The following is a 23628-nucleotide window of genomic DNA, read 5'->3' on the forward strand; positions in this document are numbered from 1 at the left end:
GTTTCCAAGAAGGCTAATAAGAAACCCAGTTCTCTCCTTCTACACCACAGCGTGTCTCATCTAGAGCACCACCTGGTGGTAGCCGCCCTTGGCCGTCTTCTATGTTGCCAAGGCGCACTGCTGATGGCCGATCAACTGGCCGATCACTGGTGGCAGGAGCTGCTCCTGAACAACCTATGGATCAGGATCTTCTGCCTTCGGCTGATTGCCGTTCCATGCTGTCAGTCACAAGCTCTGAGCTGTCGTTGAGTTGAGGGCAACCTTTGTCACATTCTTCCATTTTCTGTCCACCCTATGTCCATTATACATTGGAATATACGTGGCATTCGAGCCAATCGGGATGAATTGTCGATCCTCTTATAATCCTACTCGCCGGTCATCTTCTGTCTTCAGGAAACAAAGCTGCGTCCCCACGATCGCTTTGTTTTCCCCCATTTTCAGTCACTCCGATTTGATCTCCCCTCTGCAGCACATGGAGGACTCATGATTCTTCTCCATGATACTCCCCTTAAACACTTCCTTCCAAGCTGTCGCTCTCTGTCTTTCCCTTTCTGGATACACCTTCTCTCTTTGTACTGTATACATTCCATCGACCACACCAATAGCACGAGCTGATCTCCTCCATCTTCTTGGTCAGCTTCCACTCCCCTATTTGCTGGTTGGGGAGTTAAATGCCTACCACCCGCTTTTGGGATCTCCACATCTTTGTCCATGTGGCTCACTATTGATAGACGTCTTACACCAAGCGGATCTTGTTTGCCTCAACACTGGGGACCCTACATTTTTGTCTGCCTCCACGACAAATTTCTCTGATTTGGACCTTTCGGTCGGTACTGTTCCGCTATCTCGGCACTTCAAATGGTTTGCCCTTGCTGATACACACTCGAGTGACCACTTTCCATGTGTCCTTTGATTGCAGCCACACCTGCCATATATGCACCCGCGACACTGGAAGTTTGCCCAAGCCGACTGGACACTTTTTTTCATCTCCAGCGTCATTCGATGACCGTCACTTTCCTAGTGTCAACGATGAGGTCACTCATATTACAGAAGTTATTCTTTCAGCTGCGGAACGTTCAATACCTCGCACCTCCGAATTGCCCCGGCGCCCCCCAGTTCTGTGGTGGAACGAGGCATGCCGTGATGCACTACGTGAGCGGCGACGTGTTCTTTGCGTTTTCCGACACCATCCTACTATAGCCAGCTGTATCCACTATAAGCAGTTCCGTGCGCGATGCCATCATGTCATCCGCGATAGCAAGAAGGCAAGCTGGGACTTCTTTACTAGCTCATTTAACACCTTCACTCCCTCCTCGGAAGTTTGGAGTCAGATTCGACTGTTATCTGGCGCACCTGGTTTCTCCTGTCTCTGGGCTCACTGTCGCACATGATATATTATTGGACCCCGTCGCAATTTCTAACTCATTGGGTCAACACTTTGCTGAGATTTCGAGCTCTTCAAATTACCCGCCAGAGCTTCTCCTGAAGAAATGCACTGCGGAAATGCAACCTCTTGCCTTCTCCTGTCAAAATTGCGAAAGCTACTACACTGTTTTCTCCATGCGGGAACTCCAACATGCACTCTCTTCTTCTCGATTTCCGCCCCAGGACCGGATGGTATCCACATCCAAATGTTGCTGCATTTATCATACCATAGTCTGCGTTACCTCCTTCGCCGTTATAATCGAATTTGGACTGACAGTACTTTTCCCAGACGGTGGCAGGATGCTATTGTCGTTCCTGTTCCGAAACCTGGAAAGGACAAACATCTCCCCTCTAGCTATCACCCCATTTCTTTCACGAGTAGTGTATGTAAGGTTTTGGAGCATATGGTGAATTGCCATTTAGCTTGGTGGCTGGAGTCTCGCAGTCTTTTAACACCTCCCCAATGTGGTTTCCGAAATCATCGTTTTGCAGTTGACCATCTTGCTGCCCTCTCCACTTATATCATGAACAATTTTCTCCGGAAACGCCAAACAGTAGCAATATTTTTTGATCTGGAGAGAGCATACGATACCTGTTGGAGGACAGGCATCCTCAGCACACTGTTCTCTTGGGGCTTTTGAGGTTGGCTGCCCCTTTTTCTTCGCAAATTTATGGCAGAGCGCACATTTAGAGTGCTGGTGAACACTTCTCTCTCCCGTACTTTCTCCCAAGAAAACGGGGTACCCCAGGGCTCTGTGCTAAGTGTTGTACTGTTTGCCATTGTTATAAATCCCATTATGGATTGTCTCCTTCCTGATGTCTCGGGCTCCCTCTTTGTGGATGATTTTGCGATCTACTAAAGCTCTCAACGGACCAGCCTTCTTGAACGACTCCTTCAAGGATGTCTTGATTACCTCCACTCTTGGAGTATCAAAACCGGCTTCCGCTTTTCTCCCAGTAAGACCATTTGTGTTAATTTTTGGTGTCGTACGGAGTTTCTTCCACCTTCCTTACATCTAGGACCTGTCAACCTTCCGTTTTCGGACGTCGCTAAATTCTTGGGTCTTATGTTTGACAGAAAACTGGGCTGGTCCTCCCACATTTCCTATCTTCCGGCTCGCTGTCTGCAATCCCTCAACACCCTCTGTGAACTGAATGGTACCTCCTGGGGAGCAGACCGAGTGGTCCTTCTCCACCTCTAATTGCGCCTTAGTGCCATCAAAATTGGACTATGGAAGCATAGTTTACTCCTCTGCTCGGCCATCTATTCTTCGTCGTCTCGCCTCTATCCACCACCGTGGATTACGTTTAGTGTGTGGAGCTTTTTGCACCAGCCCTGTGAAAAGCCTTTATGCTGAGACTGCTTAACCTCCACTGTCCAATTGGCGAGCTGTCCTTCTGAGACGTTATGCTAGCCATCTGTCTTCCATGCCTGCAAATCTGTCCCATGACTTTTTTTTTTGTTGCCTCCTTGGATTTAGGGTATGCAGGTCGCCTTTCCTCCCTACTACCACCGGGAGTCCGTTTCCGTCAACTGCTCCATTCTCTTTCCTTCCACTTTCCTAAAACTTTCTTGACAACTTGGGGTACAGCACCGCCTTGGCTCCATCCCCGGACCTGCCTGCTCCGTGGCCTTTGTCAGTTTCCCAAGGATGGTACACCTTCACTTGTTTATTTTTGGGCATTTGGTGCTCTATGTGCACAAATGAAGGATGCCACATCTATTTACACTGATGGCTCAAAAACATCATTAGGTGTTGGGAGTGCCTATATTGTTGGCAACACCCCAAATCGATTTCAGCTTCCAGCCCAGTGTTCGGTTTATACTGCGGAGCTTTACGCTGTTCTCCAGGCTGTCCAATACACCCATTGCCATCAGCGGATACAGTATGTTATCTGTTCAGATTCTCTCAGCTCTCTCCTCAGTCTCCAAGCTCTCTACCCTGTCCATCCTCTGGTCCATCGGATTCAGGACTGCCTCCACTTGCTCCACTTGGGGGGCGTCTCTGTGGCGTTCCTCTGGATCCCAGCACACGTTGGTATCTGTGGAAATGAGGTGGCCGATATAGCGGCCAAGGCAGCAGTCTCTCTTCTTCGACCAGTTATTCGCATGATTCCCTTCGCTGATCTACGGAGTGTTTTATGTCGTCGTGTTGCTTTTCTATGGCACGCACATTGGTCGACACTTCCCAATAATAAATGGGATGTGAAAGCTCTTCCCTGTGCTTGCACCTCTTCTTCCTGAACGCGTCATTGGGAGGAGGTAATTTTAACTAGACTCCAGATATGGCACTGTCTTTTTAGCCATTGACATCTTTTAAGTGGCGATCCTCCCCCACTCTGTCCCCACTGCTCTCAGCTGTGGACGGTGAGACACCTTTTACTTGAGTGCCCCTATTTTACTCCGTTACACGCCCGTCTACAGCTGTCACCTGATATATCTTCCATTTTAGCAGATGACATGTGCTCCGCCGATCGCGTTCTCGAGTTTATTAGTGCCAGTGAGATGACGTCAGTCATTTGAAGGTCTTTCTTTTTGAGGACAACCAACCGCCTTCTATAGTGGTTTTTTAAAGCTTTCTGTTTTTAGTTTCTCCAATTTTTTGTGTTTTGTTGCCATTGCTGCTGGTTTCTAGTTTCGTTTTTTACCTTTTCCCACGTCACAGACCGGGCGCTAATGACTGTAGCAGTTTTGCGCGCTAAAACCACAAAAAAAAAAAAAAAAAAAAAAAAAAAAACAACAACAACAACAACAACAGTATAGCATTATGTGATGGGAGGTGCCATCCATGGTAAACAGTCACTGCAAAGGAACCTCACAATGAAACAGCTTTCAGTGACTGCTGCAGCAGGACATTGTCAAACAATCTTTTACAAAACCCAAAGAAATTCTGGTCATATCTAAAGGCTGTTAGTGGCAACAGAGTTTGTGTGTAATCACTCATGGATGAGACAGCAACTGAACCTGAGGGTAGCAAAGTAAAAGCAGAAATGTTTAACTCCATTTTCAAATGTTCCTTTCCAAAGGAAAATCCAGGAGTATTTCCCCAACGTAATTCTCGAACCATTAAACAATGAGTGAAATAGTTACCAGTGTTTGTGGCACTGAAAAACAGCTGAAATCACAAAAATTAAACAATGCTCAAGGGTGTGAGGGTATCCCTACTCCGTTCTATACCAAATTTGTGGCTGAGTTAACCTCTCTTTCAATTTAATCTACCATAGGTCCCCCCGAAGAAAAAACCTGCCCAGCAGTTGGGAAGAAAGCACTGATTACACGTAATAAGATATCTCAAACAGAATGACCTGCTCCATTCCAAAAACACTGATCATGTGAAAAAAAGCTCATACTTTTCTCATATGACATACAGAAAGCTGTGGATCAAGGCACTCAGGTAGAAGAAATACTTATAGATTCCAAACAAGCATTTGACTCAGTGCCACATATATGTTTATTATCAAAAGTATTATTGTATAGGGTATCAAGCAATGTTTGTGACTAGATTAAGGGTATTTTGGTAGGAAGGATTCAGCAAGTTATCTAGGATGGACAGTCATTGGCAGATGTAGAAGTATCGTTTTGTTTGCCCCAAGGAATTGTGTACAGACCCTTGCTGTATGTGTTGTATATTAATGACCTTGTGAACAATATTAATAGTAATCTCTCAGATGATGCAGTAAGTGTCTGAAAGAGGCAGCACAGTCAGTCTAATTTGTTAAGGTTTCAAAGTTGTGCAAAAACCGGTAACTTCCTTTAAACATTGAGAAATGTAAAATTGTGCTGTTCTCAAAACGGAAAAATGTAGTATCCTTGGATTAAAAACTCAATGAGTCACAGCTGGGATCAGTCAACTCATACAAATGTCTGGGTGTAACCCTATGTAAGGATATGAAATTGAACAATCACATAGCTTCAGTCATAGTCAAGAAGGTGGCAGACTTTGGTTTATTGATAGAACACTAGGAAAACACAATCAGTCTACAAAGGATATTGTTTAAAAATCACAAGTGCAGCCCATCCTAGATTAGTGCTCAAGTGTATGGGACCCATACCAAATAGAACTAACAAAGTATACTGAACAGATACTAAGAAGGGCTACATGAATGGTCACAGGCTTGTTTGACCTATGGGACAGTATCATGAAGCCGAGGAAAGAACTGAGGCCGGTACTTGAAGACAAAAGTAAACTATCCCATGAATACTTACACAGAGAGTTTCTAAAATAAACTGTAAATGATGAATGTAGTAATATGCTGTTACCCCCCTTTGTACCACTCCTGTAGGGATCTAGAGCAGAAGATTACATTAATTAAGTGCACAAAGAGGCATTTTTAGATTAATTACAGCACACAAGAGGCTTTAAATGATCATTCTTTCCATGCTCCATATGTGAATGGAATGAGAAAAGGCTCTAAAAACTTGTACTATGACACATACATTCTCCCATGCACTTCAAAGTGGTTTCCAGATTACCGATGTAGATGTACAACTTTCATTTCGCCAGTTTGATCCTCCTTAGTTATCCAATCCACCTATCCAATTGTCAGCACTCTTCTGAACCACCACATTTTAAAAAACTACAGTTCTCTTCTCATCTGAACAGTTATTCAAACATTTCTCACTTCCATATAAGGCTACACTCCACACAAATAAGAACTGTTTCATTAATTTATGTTCTTAATTATGCACAATGTTGTCTTCTTCTTTCTCCAGTTATTGTAAAACATAAATCACTTTCAGGTATTTAGTATTCATGTGGAAAAATACACATGCAGAAAATTCTGCAATGTGTCACAAAAGCACAGCAAGGAATAACATAAAGACACACAAGTGCTAGACAGTGGAAGCATGAAAACCATTATTGTACCATGAGTGAGTGAGACAAGAATAGGTTAAAAGCACATGCACCAACTGCCCAACTGACAAATTGGATGTGCATGAATGCTTTGGCCAACTGACCAATCAAGTTTTCTATGTCAATCAGGTAAGATCACCTGACAGCCAACCACTCCACCTGACCCCCAACCCCAACATCACTTCTGCCAACAAATTGTGCTGTGTGTGGTGCTGTCATGCCTTCGCCTTTAATGACAGTTTCTGGAGAAATTTAAGGACGCAGATGTTTGTAGGACACATCGTGTGAGGAGTATCGAAATACTGATGCAAGAAATGAAGCACTTATTTCATTTTTTAATGAATCCATAATGGTTTCATGGCACACATGTGAGAGTAATATATATAAGTAAAACTCTCAGTCTTCTGTAATTCAGTTTTTAGGTTTTATTTCCGGTACTTGTCAGTAATTAAATCTAAACACTGAAATACAAACGGATTAGATCTCAGATTTTATTTCCAATACATATCAGAAGTAAAACCTAAATATATGAAGAATGTTTATTCATAAAGTATACGTGCTTCATTGTTACAAGCATTTAAAAAGTTCAGCCTGTGTCCAACCCTTCTGATACGAAGAGCAAAGTTTGGGGATTTTTAAATTTCTTTTTTATTTTTACAGTTCTAACAGTTGCTAAATGCTTCATGTTTTATTTATCTATTTTATTTATTGGATAATGTGCACCACCACTTCTAATTTGATATGAATTTCTTGAACTAGCAGAGGCATCTGTTATGCTACATACACAAATAAATTAATAAAGTTTACATGAACATCTTTTGTTTTATTTACTTTGCTTTACCATGATGTGTTTCCTCAGACAACTATAAGTCATATTGCAGGTTTCAGGGCTCATTTTTGATACAACAGTGCTGAATATGAGGTTCTCTTACCTTCTGCCTGTGCCTAGAAACTGTAATGCAGCTAACAGCCTTTCCTCACAGCTTACAGACACTCTCATGGTTGTATTCTTTTTTATTACAAATGGTTTGATGGTGTTCAGCAGCTCCTAAATGCATGCTTCATCCATTCTTAGATGAGTGCGAAAATCATTAGCTCCCAGCACCTTAAGTAACAGAGAGTGGGTGAATTTCGTTCTTTTCATTAGCCACTTTTTTGCCCACACCCTTCTCTTAGCATATTTTTGGCCGTGTTACCTCTAAAACAACCAAGGCAAAACCCAGTTTTTCTTTCTGTGTAAAACTGAATGCGATCTCACACAATGTAGTCTCAATGAACTTGAGATAAACAAATTACAACAACAGGGTGCAGTGCTGTAATCACTGAATGCAGTCATCCAGGATATGGGTACACTGCCACAAAACTGGTTGGGTGGTTGGTTGGTGAATAAACGGGTGGGTGTGTAGGGGCCTTAAACTCATATTTTAGTAGATGGTATCACTACCCCTCCATTAATGTCAACCTCAAAACATTCTTCCTGATAAACTCCGATGTTCCATTGTGTTCTGTTGACAAGCTGTGTGAATGCCACCATTTGAAATACATTGTGGAAATCTTTTGACAATCCACTCCATTCTATCCAGTGACCTTCACCATTTAACCAGTATTATATGCACAAGTACTCTGCCCACCAAATCGTAAAGTTAATATATATTAGGATAAGTGTGGACATCACTGAAAATAATAATCCCAAGCTACTGAATATATCTGATCTATTATCTCTGCCATTTACAATATTTTTATGTCTACAATGATGCATTAAGGACATACAGGCTCATATTTTTACAGTGAATACAGTAAAAATATTGTGACAAATTCTTATGCACCTACTAAAAAATGGCATACAAAAAATGAACTAACGATGCAGATACCCACCTGAAAATATATTGTCCATCTGTATATAGTACTTATTTGAATGTAAATTATGTACTGTAGTTTGAGATTGTTGAAGCAGTTTATACACCTATTTCTTTTCATCTATGTATTATTTTATTCTGCCCACATCCTTGAAGTTATCAGCACGTGGATCTATTAGACATGACCTGTCAGGGTGTTAGAACAAATGAGATTGGACTGAAACCAAAGCTAAGTGTTTCATCCTAATTATCTGGAACATCCTACCGGTTGCTCACCTGCATGTGAGAAATGTGGTATTAAATGTTGCATGCACTACAACAGAGACAAACATGCCACATTTACTCAGTGCCTATCATTGACAAATTGTGTACATAGTTCTGAGCAAAAAGACAGAATGCCACAGAAGAGGCAAAGACATGACCTGAGTGAAGCAAACTGAATAACCCTCCACCATGTTTTGGAAGTCCAAAGAAAGGGGTGTGATGTAGGACAGAGGCAGGTAAGTGACAAATAATTACAAGGTAAGTCCAACTGTCAATGTTTAGTAATTAAAGCCAGAAGCGAAATTACCCCTGATAATGAAGGATGAACACTGGCATACACCATCTTTCAGCATGAGGAGGATTACCAGGTTGGTTGCACCAAACCACCTCCATTTAGCAGTAGTTCATTTATTAACCTTAACGCATACAAGGGTCACAAAGAACTGATCTGAACATGGCAGAACAGCCAAAGATAATGCTTACAGTCCAAAGATGAATGCATATCGATGTTGGGGTCGATTTCATTGGCGCTACATAGCCCCCCCCCCCCCCCCTCCCACTGCAGTACTCTTGAGAGGCCACGGGAGGGCGGGGGACTATGGCGTCCACGGGAGCCCAACCACGGTCAGCTCGACAGCATCGTCGGGGAACTGTGTGGGTAGATGTCATGAAGGAAAGTTTGGCCACCGAAACAGGAAGTCATTGGAGTGGAGCTGGAAGTCACATGATCGAGTGTGTAAGTCCGACATGGAGCGAGTGGTCGGGGCGTCGTGAGCCATGACAGTGAGTGGGATGGTCGTGGCCTGAAGGGGGATAGAAGAAGGCTTGACATGAGCAGGCTTAAGTCTGTTGAGAGAGACTGTAACAGCTGAATCTTTCATCTGGATGTCATAGGTGTTGGCTGAGCGCTGAAGAACTCGGTACGGGCCGGTATATGGAGGTTGGAGGGGAGCACGGACAGTGTCATTTCGGAGCATGACGTACTCGCAATTATCCAGAGATTTCAAGATGTGAACCTTAGGGCGGGAATGGCTGGCGGGCGGAGGGATATGGAGGTTGATGAAGTGGCGTCTGACACGGTCCATTAAGGAAGGTAAGTCAGACTGAGGGAGAGAAGTGGAAGGGCTCACAAGTTCGCCAGGGAGAACAATGTTCTGGCCGTATACGAACTCAGCTATTGTGACTTTGAGGTCTTCCTTAGAGATTGCACGAATGCCGAGTAGCACAAGGGGAAGGGCCTCCATCCATAGAGAGTCATGGCATCGAAGAGCCGCCTTGAAAGTGCGGTACCAGCACTCAACTAGCCCGTTTCTTTGTGGGCGATATGCTGTGGTATGGATACGCCGGATGCCGCAAATGTTACAAATCTTGTTGAACAGAGCCAACTCAAATTGTCTGCCCTGGTCAGTCATGATGATAGCTTGACATCCAAAACATGATACCCATGACTCGACGAAAGCTCAAGCAACAGTTTCTGCCATATTATTGGGAAGGGGGACAGCCTCGACCTGGCAAGTTGTTCAGTCGATAGACAAGAGAACATAACGAAAGCCATTAGAGGGGGAGAGAGGGCCGACAATGTCAATATGAATATGCTGGAAACGCCCAGGAGGGATCGAAAAGGTGCCGAGGGGGGATGGAGTGTGCTTCTGTACTTTGCAGCGTTGGCACGTGACGCCGTAGTGTGCCCATTGCTGGAAGTCCTTGTTGACATTTCTCCACACAAAGCGCTCTGCTACGAGGCGGGCGGATGCAGGAACACCAGGGTGGGCTAAATTATGCAATGTGTTGAATACGGCTCGACAGAGTGTGGTTAGGATAAAGGGGCATAACATGCTCAAACTGTCATCGCACCAGATCTCACCAGAAATGCCGGGGAAGGTGGTGCAGACAAAGTGTAGTGAAGAAGTAGAGTCTGAAATCAGGTTTTGTGTTTCCTCATTGGCGGGTTGGAGGTTATGCAGTTCAGAGAAGTCCAACAGCAAATGGACGGCGTCGACACGTGAAAGGACATCAGCAACTATATTGTCAGCAGCCTTTATGTGTCTGACATTGGTGATGAACTGCGATATGAAGTCTATGTATCTGAAGCGGCGAGGAGGCGGGTCAGCTGGCAGGTTTGTAATGGCCGCAGCCAGAGGTTTGTGGTAGAAAGGACATCCCTCAATGTCAGTCTTAAAATGCTTGATTGCTTCGTAGACTGCGAGCAACTCCCTGTTAAATGCGGAATATATCTGTTGTGCATTGGTGAGCTTGTGCGAGAACAACTGCAGAGGCGAAGTTTGGCAGTCGATTGTCTGGCTAAGGACAGCGATGATGGCAGTATCGCTCGCATCTGTGGTGATGAAAAGCTGCGCATTGGGATGAGGATGCACGATGGTGCAGGCTTCGGCAAGAAGATTTTTGAGGGCAGTGAAAGAGTCAGTCATAGCAGAGGTCCATGGAACGGACCGAGATCCATAAGTGTTGGTGCCTGCCAAGGCATCCGTAAGTGGAGCTCAAATCTCCGCAGCCAGAGGTAGATGTCGGCAATAATAATTAACCGTCCCAAGAAAGCGACTGAGCTCTTTAAATGACTAAGTTCTGGGTAGATTTAGTATTGTTTGTACTTTCTCAGGGGGTGTTGAAATGCCGTTGGCAGAGACACAAAAAGCAAGAAAAGTGACAGCGGGTTGATGTAGCTGCAATTTGTCCTGGTTGGTCTCGATGCCTGCTGCCGCGAGAGTGTTCATAACAGTTTGCACATGTCGAATGTTGTCCTCGAAGGAGGAGCTGAACACAAGAATGTCATCAAGATATGCAAAGCAGAATTTTAGGTCGAATAGCACTTCATTGATGAAGCATTGACAGGTCCGGGTTGGGTTTTTCAGACCGAAGGGCATGAATCAAAACTGAAATAACCCGATCGAGGTGGTGATTGCTGTCTTCTCAATGTCTTTAGGTGCCATGGGGATCTGGTGGTAGGCCCGTTTGCAGTCAATGACAGAGAATGTGGTCGCACCTGCGAGGGAACTGGTAAAGTCGGCATTGTTGGGTATGGGGTAGGTGTCCATAATTGTTTGTGCGTTTAGTCTCCGCATATGCGCCAGGACCCGTCTTTCTTGGGTGTCATATGTATGGGCGTAGACCAGCTACTGGCAGAGGGTTGAATGACGCCGGATCTTAGAAGTTCAGAAATCTGATTTTTAAGGTCGGAGAGGCGCTCGGGATAAAGTCGACGTTGGTTACTGGAGATTTGCCGTGATTTGAGGTGATGGCCAGTGTAGATGCCGCCATTTGAAATGTATTGTGGAATGTTTTGATGTACTGTGCTGTGATGTGATAGGCAGTGTGAACTGGCCATTAACGTCTATGGCATGGACTCTGATGAAACAAGCTTTATTACACATGCAAACAAATACATCAATTAGCACAAAACACAGCACAGTTACAGAACATAAATGCAAAAATATGACACCAGTTTTCAACCTTTTTCCAGATAATGTGTGCATTTATGTTCTGAGCACACAGCAGGCACAATTCCAAGAAGGAATTCGGTATTTGTGTGGCTTATAAAATGATAAGATTAGATTTGATTCACTTTTTGTTCCATAGACCCAAAAAATGAGATGATTCCCATGGATGTGGAACATGTCAAAAATATGATATAAAGAACACAAAACATTTGAATATAATACTTACTACTCTTATCATTTGTCAGCAGATTGTCAAAATAGGTGCCTACACTATCAGAATGGAACACTGTTATTCACTTTTAATAAGTTTATCATGCACAAAATACCTAATCTTGACTGTTGTGATGAAGTGTTGTGAAAACTGAAATATAACCAACATTTTTATTTAGGCTGGTCTATCAGTCCCTCTTAAGATATTTCTCTATAGAGTAGAAGGAGTTAACTATTGAAAAAAGCCTTTCAAACTCTGTTTAAACTGCGCTTTATCTAAAACCAAATTTTTTTAATGGTTGCTGGCAATTTATTGAAAATGTGTATTCTTAAATATTGGAGCCCATTTTGGACCAAGTTAAGTGATTTTAAGTCTTTATGTAGATTGTTCTTATTGTAGTATTGATACTATGTATTGAGCTATAGGCTGGAAACAGAGATAGATTACTTGCAACAAATTTCATTAAGGAATAAATATAATGGGAAGCAGTGGTTAGAATAGAAAGTTCCTTGAACAGGTTTCTATTTGATGTTCTTGAATTTACACCACAAACGATTCTTATTACACCCTTTGCATGCTAAATACTTTTGCTCAGTTTGATGAGTTACCCCAGAATATGATCCCTGGCATAATATAATGAAAGTAAAGAACGTATGCAAGAATTTTTTTATATTTATATCCCATACATCTGACATCACTCTCACTGCAAATGCAAACTTATTTGAGCACTTCCCAACTGAATTTATTACTGAGCTGTAATCCCAGAAATTTAACAATGTCAAGCTCTCTAATCAGCATGTCTTCATATGTTATATACATGCTGGAAGGAAATCTCTTATAGGTTCTGAACTGCATATAATGGGTCTTTTCAAAGTTTAATGACAGAGAATTAGCTTTAAACCATTTATTAATACCAGTGAAAATTTGATTAGCAACTATCTCTAAATCTATACTTGACTTGTTAGTTATTGCAATGTTTCTATCATCTGCATACAAAACAAACTTAGCATCTGGTAATGTAACAGACGAGAGGTCATTAATATACACAAGAAAAAGCAATGTACCCAAAATGTAACGATAAGGAATTTCACATATAATTAATTCCCAATCACATGAAGACTGACTACTTACTGCACAGGTATTTCACAACTACATCCTTTTTTTCCTGTTAATCAGATAAGACTCAAACAGTTTTGCTGCTTGCCGGTGACACAATAATATTCTCATTTACTTAAAAGAATGCTGTGGTTCACGCCGCAGTCAAAGGCTTTTGATAAGTCACAAACTCTCTCGCTTTCAAAACGACTGCAGAAATACTTCCAGATACACGGCAGCAAACAGTACAGCAAGCACTGCAGGGGGCACTGGATAATGTGCCACAGCCTCTCTGTATATTCTCTATTACTTTGGTTTCATGATCATTTAACATCAGCATGTTTTGATATCTTTGCCTGTGATTCCTTATTAGGTGGGTCCATTTTTGCTGCTACTGTCCATTTAAATGACCAGGAAAAGAGACACTGGAGTTACCTGTTGTGCATGATGTCCTGATTTGCTTGCAGTATTTGGTGCAATTACAACAATGAACAACATATTTAATAAATTTGTGAGCGTACTAAAATCTCTAAAATCTTAATTTTGTTATAATAATCAAACCAACCGCAATAAGCTATGTTTCAGAGATGATATTCTGAATAACCAGTCAGCAATGGCACTTGGGAAAATTAAGACAGTAGTTATTCAGTGTATAAAATTAAATGAAGAAATGAAAATTTTCATGTATGTGATTAATTGTGGGTAAAAGTAAAAGAAGATATTACACAATTATACATTATATTAATTAATAGACTCAAAACAAATACATCAGCAAAAAGCGAAAAAGAAAAAGAGGCAACTTACCACTCAGAAATTTCTGGGTATAGAAGAGTGTCATTCACATTGAACCTGAAGGAAAATAAGCAACCTATTAGTAACATATAGGTTCTCGCATTCTTCAGCACTTTAAATGACAAAAACAAAACTACAAAACAGCAAATATGGCGTTCCTCTTTCCTCAAATACAGATACAGGGATGAGGGATTGTTGCTGCATTTGCCTGATGGGAGATAGGACATGATACAAGACAGAATCAAGGCCTATAGAGGAAGGAGTACAAGTTGTATGCCAGTAAAAGTCAAAGAAGGGAATGCTTCAACACACAGGCAAGATAGAGTGGAGCAGCAGGGACAGCAGCAGAAAACTGTGTGATGTAAAGGGCATAAGCAGAGATAACAGGCACAATGATAAACAACTACTACACATAATGACTGGTAGCCCTGCTACAGTTACTAAATTCTGTTGACATGTATGATACCACATATTTTTAAAAACTATTGGCATAACTGTGAGTAACAACAACATCATTTATTTTCTTCGATATCTAATAATTATTTAGCCATATTTTCAATTCAACCAGTCTAATGTTCAAATAGGGTGAAGATACCAAATTTGTGAAGTGTGACTTAACAACAAAACACACTAATTTCAGTTTTTTACAGGTGAGAGTGCTTTCTGTTTCTTATTCAGCAGTTAGTGAGTCGTGCAAGACTTCTCAACATAAATACCCAATACACAATGTTATTAACAACTTGCACATGTTATATAGTGCAGTGATAAGCAATGTGCTTCTCAATTAGTGTAAAGGCTGTACAGTGAATATACCGATTTTAAATATTAAACTTAGATTGATTTCCTGATTGTCGTTTAGTCATGAATGTCTTCTGTGAACTATGATCATTACGTGAGAGACAAGGGTTATCAGAGTAAATAGTGTAGTTGTTTAATGATATGTTTTTCTGTTTCTAACAGAATTTAAAATTGCTGTTTTGTCTACAATATTTTGATAACTGGCATAGATAGCTGACGTAACATCTACTCCGATTCTAGCTATTGCTATTACTGAAGAAGACTTTTAAATCAGCAGTCGAAATATTAAGCTCAAAAATGTGATCATCAACTTGATAGGACATCTGAAAATCTATCCTCAATCAATATGCTGATAAAAAATCAGAAACTGTATGTGTTGATTCACATTGTTCTTGATGAAGTATAAATGACAGATGAGCATGTAAACATTTTGTACTCACTATAACTGTGATTGATATTCAGTTCTGAACTAGTGAATCTGCAGAATATGCACATAATTCAACACTACCAAACTTGGCAGATGTATCACTTGCTGTCTGGAAAATTTGCTGTTGCAGTAAGACACCCCTATGGGTGAGTAAGGGGGTGAAAAGATTGACAATAACTCAGGAATTTGAATCATATTTGGTATATACACGAACACGACTCATTATTTGTATAAAAATACTGTGGGAGTAAGATACCCCTACTAAAACTTGGTGTGGGGGGGTGATGACAAGAAGGTGTTACAGGCACAAATGTTGAACAATCTGTTGGTACTTCTTTCCCATAATTAGTTGACTCTGAATATCTTAAAAGTATGAAGTGCAATCTGTCTCATGTATGTTGTTCAATGTGTCAACCAAGCCGCAAGAATGAGCACTGCAAAAAGCCACAATTTTGTCAGTGTGTTACAGGCCAAAGATTATGCCATATGGCTGAATACCTCAGATACATTTAACATACTCTAGGAAATCACACGGTTGAAAACAGTGGGCAATCAGACAGCTGCCAGAGTGAAATATATTTGACAGATGTGTATGCAGATGTAGTCTTGGGCCAGAAGCTAGAATGTAAGTCAGATGTCAGAGGCACACAAACAGGAGATTCATGAAGAGATATAGGGGGTTAAGGGAAGGTATATAAAAGAAACAATACAAGGCGTGTTCAGAAAATACGTGTACTGTGACCATAACAGACTGTCATTTCTCATGGGTGGTAGAGGGGTGGTGTGTGTGTGTGTGTGGGGGGGGGGGGGGGGGGGGGGGGAGGGTGTTTGATCTCTTCATCAGAGCAATCACTGTAGGAACACAGTAATATGTACACTTACATTGTAGTATCCAGCTATGTGAAAGACGTCGGGTATGAAATCCCACTATGTGCGAACCACATGCTGTGATTTGCTTCCTACTCATGGAAGGGATAACATCTACCAAAACTTTCCTGAATCAAAATGGTTTATGGCAAAAGTATTCTGAACAGAACGAGTGTGGTTATGTGCTGTAGGAAATGTAGTGGAAGCAGAACAAATGTTCATGACGAAAATGGGAAAATGGAAAAAGCTGAAGATGAAAGAAATAAATCTTGATGAAGAAGACATGATGTACAACAGCAAACTCGAGAGAAGAAGGGTTAAAGAAACACTGTTCCCACACATGCAGCTGGGCAAAGTTGATAATTGGGTCACAGCTGTCCTAGATAATAGGGTAAAAAAATGCATCACATTTATAAAAATAATGTAGAAATATGAGTATTTGTAAAGCACAGTTACTGGTCCAATTGAGAATGTTTATAAGCACTTATCTGCCAGTAAAAGGGAACACTGATTGAGAAACTGATGATGTGTCAGCTGATTGTAAGGCAATATAATAACAAAGTACTTACTCACTAATACCATCAAACATTGCAGCTTGATTGGTAAGACCGCTGTCAGAATTCACACCACTCTGAAACAAGAAATTTTATCAGTGTTAGCATTCCTTCACTGGATACAATAACAGTTTTATTAAACGAAAAGAGGAAATAATACATGAAACATATATGTATGAGGCACTTTAGTAATACAATAATGTCTCTCCCCCCTCCCATGTGTGTGCATTTACTCAAAGATTTTAATAATCATGTCCCAAAAATAGAGATATAACTAAATGAAGGCTCAAAATGACAAATATGCAATATGCCTGTTGTTGTTGTTGTTGTTGTTACAGTCTTCAGTCCAAATACTGGTTTGATGCAGCTCTCCATGCTACTCTATCCTGTGCAAGCCACTTCATCTCTGAATAACTACTGCGACTTACATCCCTCTGAATCTGCTTAGTGTATTCATCTCTTGGTCTCGTTCTACAATTTTTACTCCCGACACTTTCCTCCATTACTAACTTGGTGATCCCTTGATGCCTCAGAATGTCTCCTACCAACTGATTCCTTCTTTTAGTCAGGTTGTATCACAAATTTCTATTCTCCCCAATTCTATTCAGTACTTTCTCATTAGTTATGTGATCTACCCATCTAAGCTTCAGCATTCTTCTGTAGCACCACATTTCAAAAGTTTCTATTCTCTTCTTGTCTAAATTCTTTGTCATCTATGTTTCACTTCCATACATGGCTACCCTCCATACAAATACTTTCAGAAAATACTTCCTGATACTTAAATCTATACTCGATGTTAACAGGTTTCTGTTCTTCAGAAACACTTTTCTTGCCATTGCCGGTGTACATTTTATATCCTCCCTACTTCGACCATCATCAGTTATTTTGCTTGCCAAATAGCAAAACTCATTTACTACTTTAAGTGTCTCATTTCCTAATCTAATCCTCTCAGCATCACCTGATTTAATTCGACCACATCCCATTATCCTCACTTTGCTTTTGTTGATGTTCATCTTATATATTCCTTTCAAGACACTGCCCATTCCGTTTAGCTGTTCTTCCAAGTCCTTTGCTGTCTCTGACAGAATTATGATGTCACTGGCAAACCTCAAAGTTTTTACTTCTTCCCCCTGGACTTTACTTCCTACTCCAGATTTTTCTTTTGTTTCCTTTACTGCTTGCTCAATATACAGATTGAATAACATCGGGAATAGGCTACAATCCTGTCTCACTCCCTTCTCAATTCTGTTTCTCTTTCATGCTCCTCCATTCTTATATCCACCATCTGGTTTCTGTACAAACTGTAAATAGCCTTTCGCTCCCTGCATTTTGCCCCTGCCACTTTTAGAATTTGAAAGAGAGTATTCCAATCAACATTGTCAAAAGCTTTCTTTAAGTTTACAAATGTTATAAACTTTGGTTTGTCTTTCCTTAACCTAATTTCTGTGAGAAGCCATATTGCCCCACTTGTTGCTGCACTTCTCCATAATCCAAACTGATCTTCCCCAAGGTTGGCTTCTACCAGTTTTCCATTCTTCTGTAAAGGATTCATGTTACTATTTTGCAGCTGTGACTTATTATGCTGGCAGTTCGGTAATTTTCACACCTGTCAGCACCTTCTTTCTTTGAAATTGGGATTATTATACTCTTCTTGCAGCCTGAGGGCATTTTGCCTGTCTTCTTGCTCACTAGATGGTAGAGTTTTTTTAGGCCTGGCTTTCCCAAGACTGTCAGTAGTTCTAATGGAATGTTGTCTCCTCCAAGGGCCTTGTTTTGACTTAATTCTTTCAATGCTTTCTCAGATTCTTCACACAGCATCATACCTCCCTTCTCATCTTCATCTACATCCTCTTCCGTTTCCATAACATTGCCTGCAAGTACATCTCCATTGTATAGCTCCTCTACAGCATTCCCTTCTTTGCTTAGGACTTGTTTTCCATCTGAGCTCTTGATATTCATGCAGGTGGTTCTCTTTTCTCCAAATGTCTCTTTAATTTTCCTGTAGGCAGTATCTATCTTAGCCCTAGTGATATATGTTTCTACATCCTTACATTTGTCGTCTAGCCATTACTGCCTAACCATTTTGCACTTCCTGTCAATCTCATCTTTTAGGTGTTTGTATCTCCTTTCACCTGCTTCATTTATTGCATTTTTATATTTTCTCCTTTCCTTTATTAAATTCAATTCAATATCTCTTGTGTTACCCAAGGATTTCTACTAGCCCTTGTCTTTTTACTTACTTGATCCTCTGCTGCCTTCACTGTTTCACCTCTCAAGGCTGCGCATTCTTCTTCAATTGTATTCCTTTTCCCTGTTCTTGTGGATCGTCCCTAATGCTTCCTCTGAAAGCCTCTACAAGCTCTGGTTCTTTCAGTTTATCCAGGTACCATATTCTTAAATTCCTGCCTTTTTGCAGATTCTTCTGTTTTGATCTGCAGTTCATAACCAATAGATTGTGGTCAGAGTCCACATCTGCCCCTGGAAATGTCTTACTTTTTAAAATCTGGTTCCAAAATCTCTGTCTAACCATTATATAATATATCTGAAATTTTCTGGTGTCTCCCAGTCTCCTTAATGTATACAATATTCTCTCATGATTTTTAAACCAAGTATTAGCAATGATTAAATTATGCTCTGTGCAAAATTCTATCAGACAGTTTCCTCTTTCATTTCTTTCCCCCAGCCCATATTCACCTACTACTTTTTCTTCTCTTCCTACAACGGAATTCCAGTCCCCCATGACTATTAAATTTTCAGTTCCCTTAACCATCTGAATAATTTCTTTCATCTCCTCATACATTTCCTCAATATCCTTCTCATCTCTGGAGCTAGTTGGCTGTGGTGGGTGTGATCTTTGTTTCTATCTTGGCTCCAATAATGCATTCACTATGCTGCTTGTAGTAGCTTCTCCATGTTCCTATTTTTTTACTCATTATTTTTTTTTTACTCCTGCATTACCCTTATTTAATTTTGTATTTATAACACTGTATTCACTTGGCCAGAAGTCCTGTTCCTCCTGGCACTGGACTTCACTGACTCCCACCACATCTAAATTTAACCTACCCATTTCTGTTTTTAAATTTTCTAACCTACCTGCCCAGTTAAGACTCTGACACACCACGCTCTGAGTAGTAGAATGCCAGTTTTGTTTCTCCTGATAACAATGTCCTCCTGAGTAGTCCCTACCCAGAGATCCAAATGGAGGACTGTTGTACCTTCAGAAAATTTTCCCCACGAGGATGCTATCATCACTTAACCATACAGTACAGCTGCATGCCCTCAGGAAGAATTATTGCTGTAGTTTCCCCTTGCTTTCAGCCATTCACAGTACCAACACAGGAAGGCTATTTTGTTTCATGTTACAAGGCCAGATCAGTCAATCATCCAAACTGTTGCCCCCGCGACTACTGAAAAGGCTGCTGCCCCTCTTCAGGAACCACATATTTGTCTGACCTCTCAACAGATACCTCTCCATTGTGGTTGCACCTATGGTACGGCTTTCTGTATTGCTGAGGCACGCAAGCCTCCCCACCAACAGCAAGGTCCATGGTTCATAGGCGGGATATGCCTATATCATAAATTACATTATACTTTCACTGTTGGATAAAAGCCTCTTTAGACTTTTCCATGCGTCAGAATCTTTACCAGTAAGAATCCTTGTTGACCATGCGTGTCATTGAAGGTCATCTACCAATCTTCAATTACATCATCATCTCAGTCTTTTTTCTTTATCTCTGTGAATCCAGCAATGAATTTGTTGGTCCACCGACCATCCAATCATCTGGATAGATGTTCTGCCCACTTCTTTTCAATTTCAATAGTTGTTTCTTCCACTCCATCTGTTTCCTGATGTATTTGCTTGTTGTCCTTTCTCTTTTTGCAATTCCCAGCATGCCTCTCTCCATTACTTGCCAAGACACTAAGTTTTAGGATGCTTTTTGCATTTAAATTACTTGTCTCACTGCCTTTAGTCAAAACTAGTATTACACAATGATTGTAACCTCTCTTTTTCAGACACTATCATTTAGTTTTGAAAATCTTCTTTAGTTCACCAAAGGCATTAATCTAGTTTTTTCTTTTGTTATTAATTAGGCCAGATAAGGAAATACCACATCAAAAAACTATTGTCCTACATACTCAATATGATTCCATGCCTCCACTGTAAATTTGTGTGCCAGCCGATGTGGCTGAGCGGTTCTAGGCACTTCATTCTGGAGCCGTGCGACCACAAAGGTCACAGGTTCGAATCCTGTCTCGGGCATGGTTGTGTGTGATGTCCTTAGGTTAGTTAGGTTTAAGTAATTCTAAGTTCTAGGGGACTGATGACCTCAGATGTTAAGTCTCATAGTGCTCAAAGCCATTTGAACCATTTGTAAATTTGTATTATTTTCTTTTATACTTGATTGTGCTAGTCCGCCTGCTTAGTTGGGTGGTAATGTGCTCGTCTCCCATGCAAGCGGGCCTGGGTTGGAGATTTTCTCCACTCAGGGACTGTGTGTTGTGTCGTCTTCATCATCATTTCGTCCTTATCACCGGTGTGCATGTCGCCAATGTGGCGTTGACTGAAATAAGACTTGCACTTGGCGGTCAAACTACCCTGGGTGGCACCTCCCGGCCAACAATGACATATGCTTATTTCAGTTCATTGTACTGTAATTGATTTTCCAACCTACATTAAAATTGGCTACATTCTTTAATTCATTTGTTGGATTTTATCTGCACTGGAGGCAAAGAATACAACATCATCAGCAAAATGAAGGTGGCCCAGGTATGTTCCACTAGCATGAATACATTATTTGTTTTCCCAGTTGAGGCTTTGAAAATATGCTCTAGGTCTGCTGAGAATAGTTTTGATGACATGGAATTACTTCGTCTGATTACTCTTTCAATTCAAAATTTCTCACTATCCTAATGAAGTCTGAACCACTGACTTACCTTGTAAGTCTGTCCTTCTGTCCTTCGTGATTTACAAAACCACTTCACACACAAAAAACCAAGAGGATGCGCCAAACTACTTGTTTCCCTAATGTCTGTCTAAATTTAGAAACCTTTTTTTATAAATATAAAATACTTCCAGAAAAAAATGCAGAACCTTCAAGGACAAGGTCACTTTCTTGACAACTGAGGTGACATGTAATTCATCACTGTAGTATATGATAACAAATCCATACCAAATGAAGCAGTAAAGGGTACACAAATAGCTGCATCACTACACAGTGTACCACCCTGAAGTGGCAACACAGGCATGTATTCTCACATTCAAATGTTCATAAAGGTACTGAATGACATTCTGCAAAAGGTTGTACCAGATATCTTGTGCCTTTTGTTGCAGTTCAGCAATGGCTCTTGCAGGCCCTGGAGAATGACTAAGTTTCTGCTTCATCACATCCCATACATGTTCAGATGGCAAGGGATCTGGCAGTCTTGCTGGCCAGGGTGGGTGTTGAAAATCACAAAGTGCAAATTGTGTCACAGCAGCTAATGTGCATGTTTACTGTCCTGCTTAAAAAGCAGTTCACATTCCTCTCAATGAAATGGCAGTAGCATGGGATGGCAGCCTGTGCAATGTAACAGCCACTTACCATGAAGTCTCACAGGCAAATGCACTCCGGAACAGGCAGCTCACTGTTTTCACTCCATACATGTGTAAATCCATCACTCACAGACAGACACAACCTACTCTCATAACTGAAGACAAAAGAGTGCCATTCCACTCTCCAGTCAACTCTTTCACAACACAATCCTGCTTTAAGCAGATGGTTCCCAGTGGTCCTTAATGACACAGCAGGTGCAACATCTGGCCAGATTTCATCCGAGTGGTTTTCGGCTGGCCACTGCTGCTCGCACAATGTGTCGATCTTGACATAAGTCTGTATTACACAGATGTCCAGATTCTGTTCTACGCTGTAGTAATGTTCAACACACCATTGCTGAAAGGCCCACAATGTGACCAACCCAATCAACTGGCTGAAACTGTTCAACAGGAGTACATACTCATTGGTGGGGTATGGTTGTACCCTAGACTTAATGTTGCAGACACTGTTCACCTCTAAACTCAGCACACTTGTTGCTCATATAGCCAAAACAGAGGGTGAACAGGAATACCACCTTTGTGCCATCTGATAGCTGATAACCATGAAAAATCAATCCCCTCAGTATGTGCATATTATACCTTGGTGACACTGAACACAGTACTTCAGGGTGTTGCATTGTTTTTTCCTGGCAGTGTAGCAACTCAGTGTTAGGAAAACCACTCAATGCGAAATGCCACAGACCTTAGATAGACAGGAACATACTTTGAGTATATTGTTAGATTTATCAGAAGCCTTTGATATTATCAATAATGATAAATTACTTAGTAAGATTCAAAACTGGGACATGTGGCAAGCAACATGTAGCTGGATTGAATCACACATCCATGAAAGAAAACAGCTCATATGAAGTAAAAGGCACATGCAATACCCATCAGTCAGATTTGTTAATTGTCAAATAAGAAGTTGCCTAAGTTTTGACCATTGGATACAGTCTTGTTTTTACTGTATGTAAATGATCTAGATATAAGCACTATAAACAGAAAACTATACCAATTTGTAGATGATGCCAGCATATTAATTACAGGAAGTACCACAGAAACCTTTGAAAATAACATTAAGGCCATTACAGACAATATAGTAGAGTACTTTGAAGCAAACACTTTGACTGGGAATCTGGAAAAAAAACTGTTGCAGTGGACATATCCACCACCCAGAATAGAACATCAGCTAATCTTCACACTGAAATAAATAGATAAAATATTGGAAAAACAGAGAATACAACATTTCTCAATACATGAGTTTAACAGAGCATGAAATGGGACACACACATAGACTATATAAAAACAAAACTGAGCAAAACATGTTTCATAAATTGTACACCATTTGATAATCTCAGGACCATATATTCTGCTTATGCTTTCTTAGTATTGAAATATGTTAAAGTATTTTGGGGGAACTGTGGAGTGGAGAAAGTTTTAAATCATTTAAATTAGA

The 23628-nt window shown here is 40.9% G+C and overlaps 1 protein-coding gene across 3 annotated transcripts in view; it reads right to left on the bottom strand.

Moving 5' to 3' along the window:
• LOC126272702 (xaa-Pro dipeptidase) overlaps positions 1 to 23628 on the bottom strand; it is an 842295-nt gene that overhangs the window by 62440 nt on the left and 756227 nt on the right. For all 3 annotated transcript variants that reach the window (XM_049975738.1, XM_049975737.1, XM_049975736.1), the window contains exons 5-6: positions 16616 to 16677; positions 13967 to 14011 (exon numbers count right to left, since the gene is read on the bottom strand). In XM_049975738.1, coding sequence (XP_049831695.1) covers positions 13967 to 14011; positions 16616 to 16677 — 107 coding nt within the window. The remainder of the gene's footprint in view (positions 1 to 13966; positions 14012 to 16615; positions 16678 to 23628) is intronic.

This window comes from Schistocerca gregaria, chromosome 5 (genome assembly GCF_023897955.1).
Source record: "Schistocerca gregaria isolate iqSchGreg1 chromosome 5, iqSchGreg1.2, whole genome shotgun sequence".
Classification (NCBI taxonomy): Eukaryota; Metazoa; Arthropoda; class Insecta; order Orthoptera; family Acrididae; genus Schistocerca; species Schistocerca gregaria.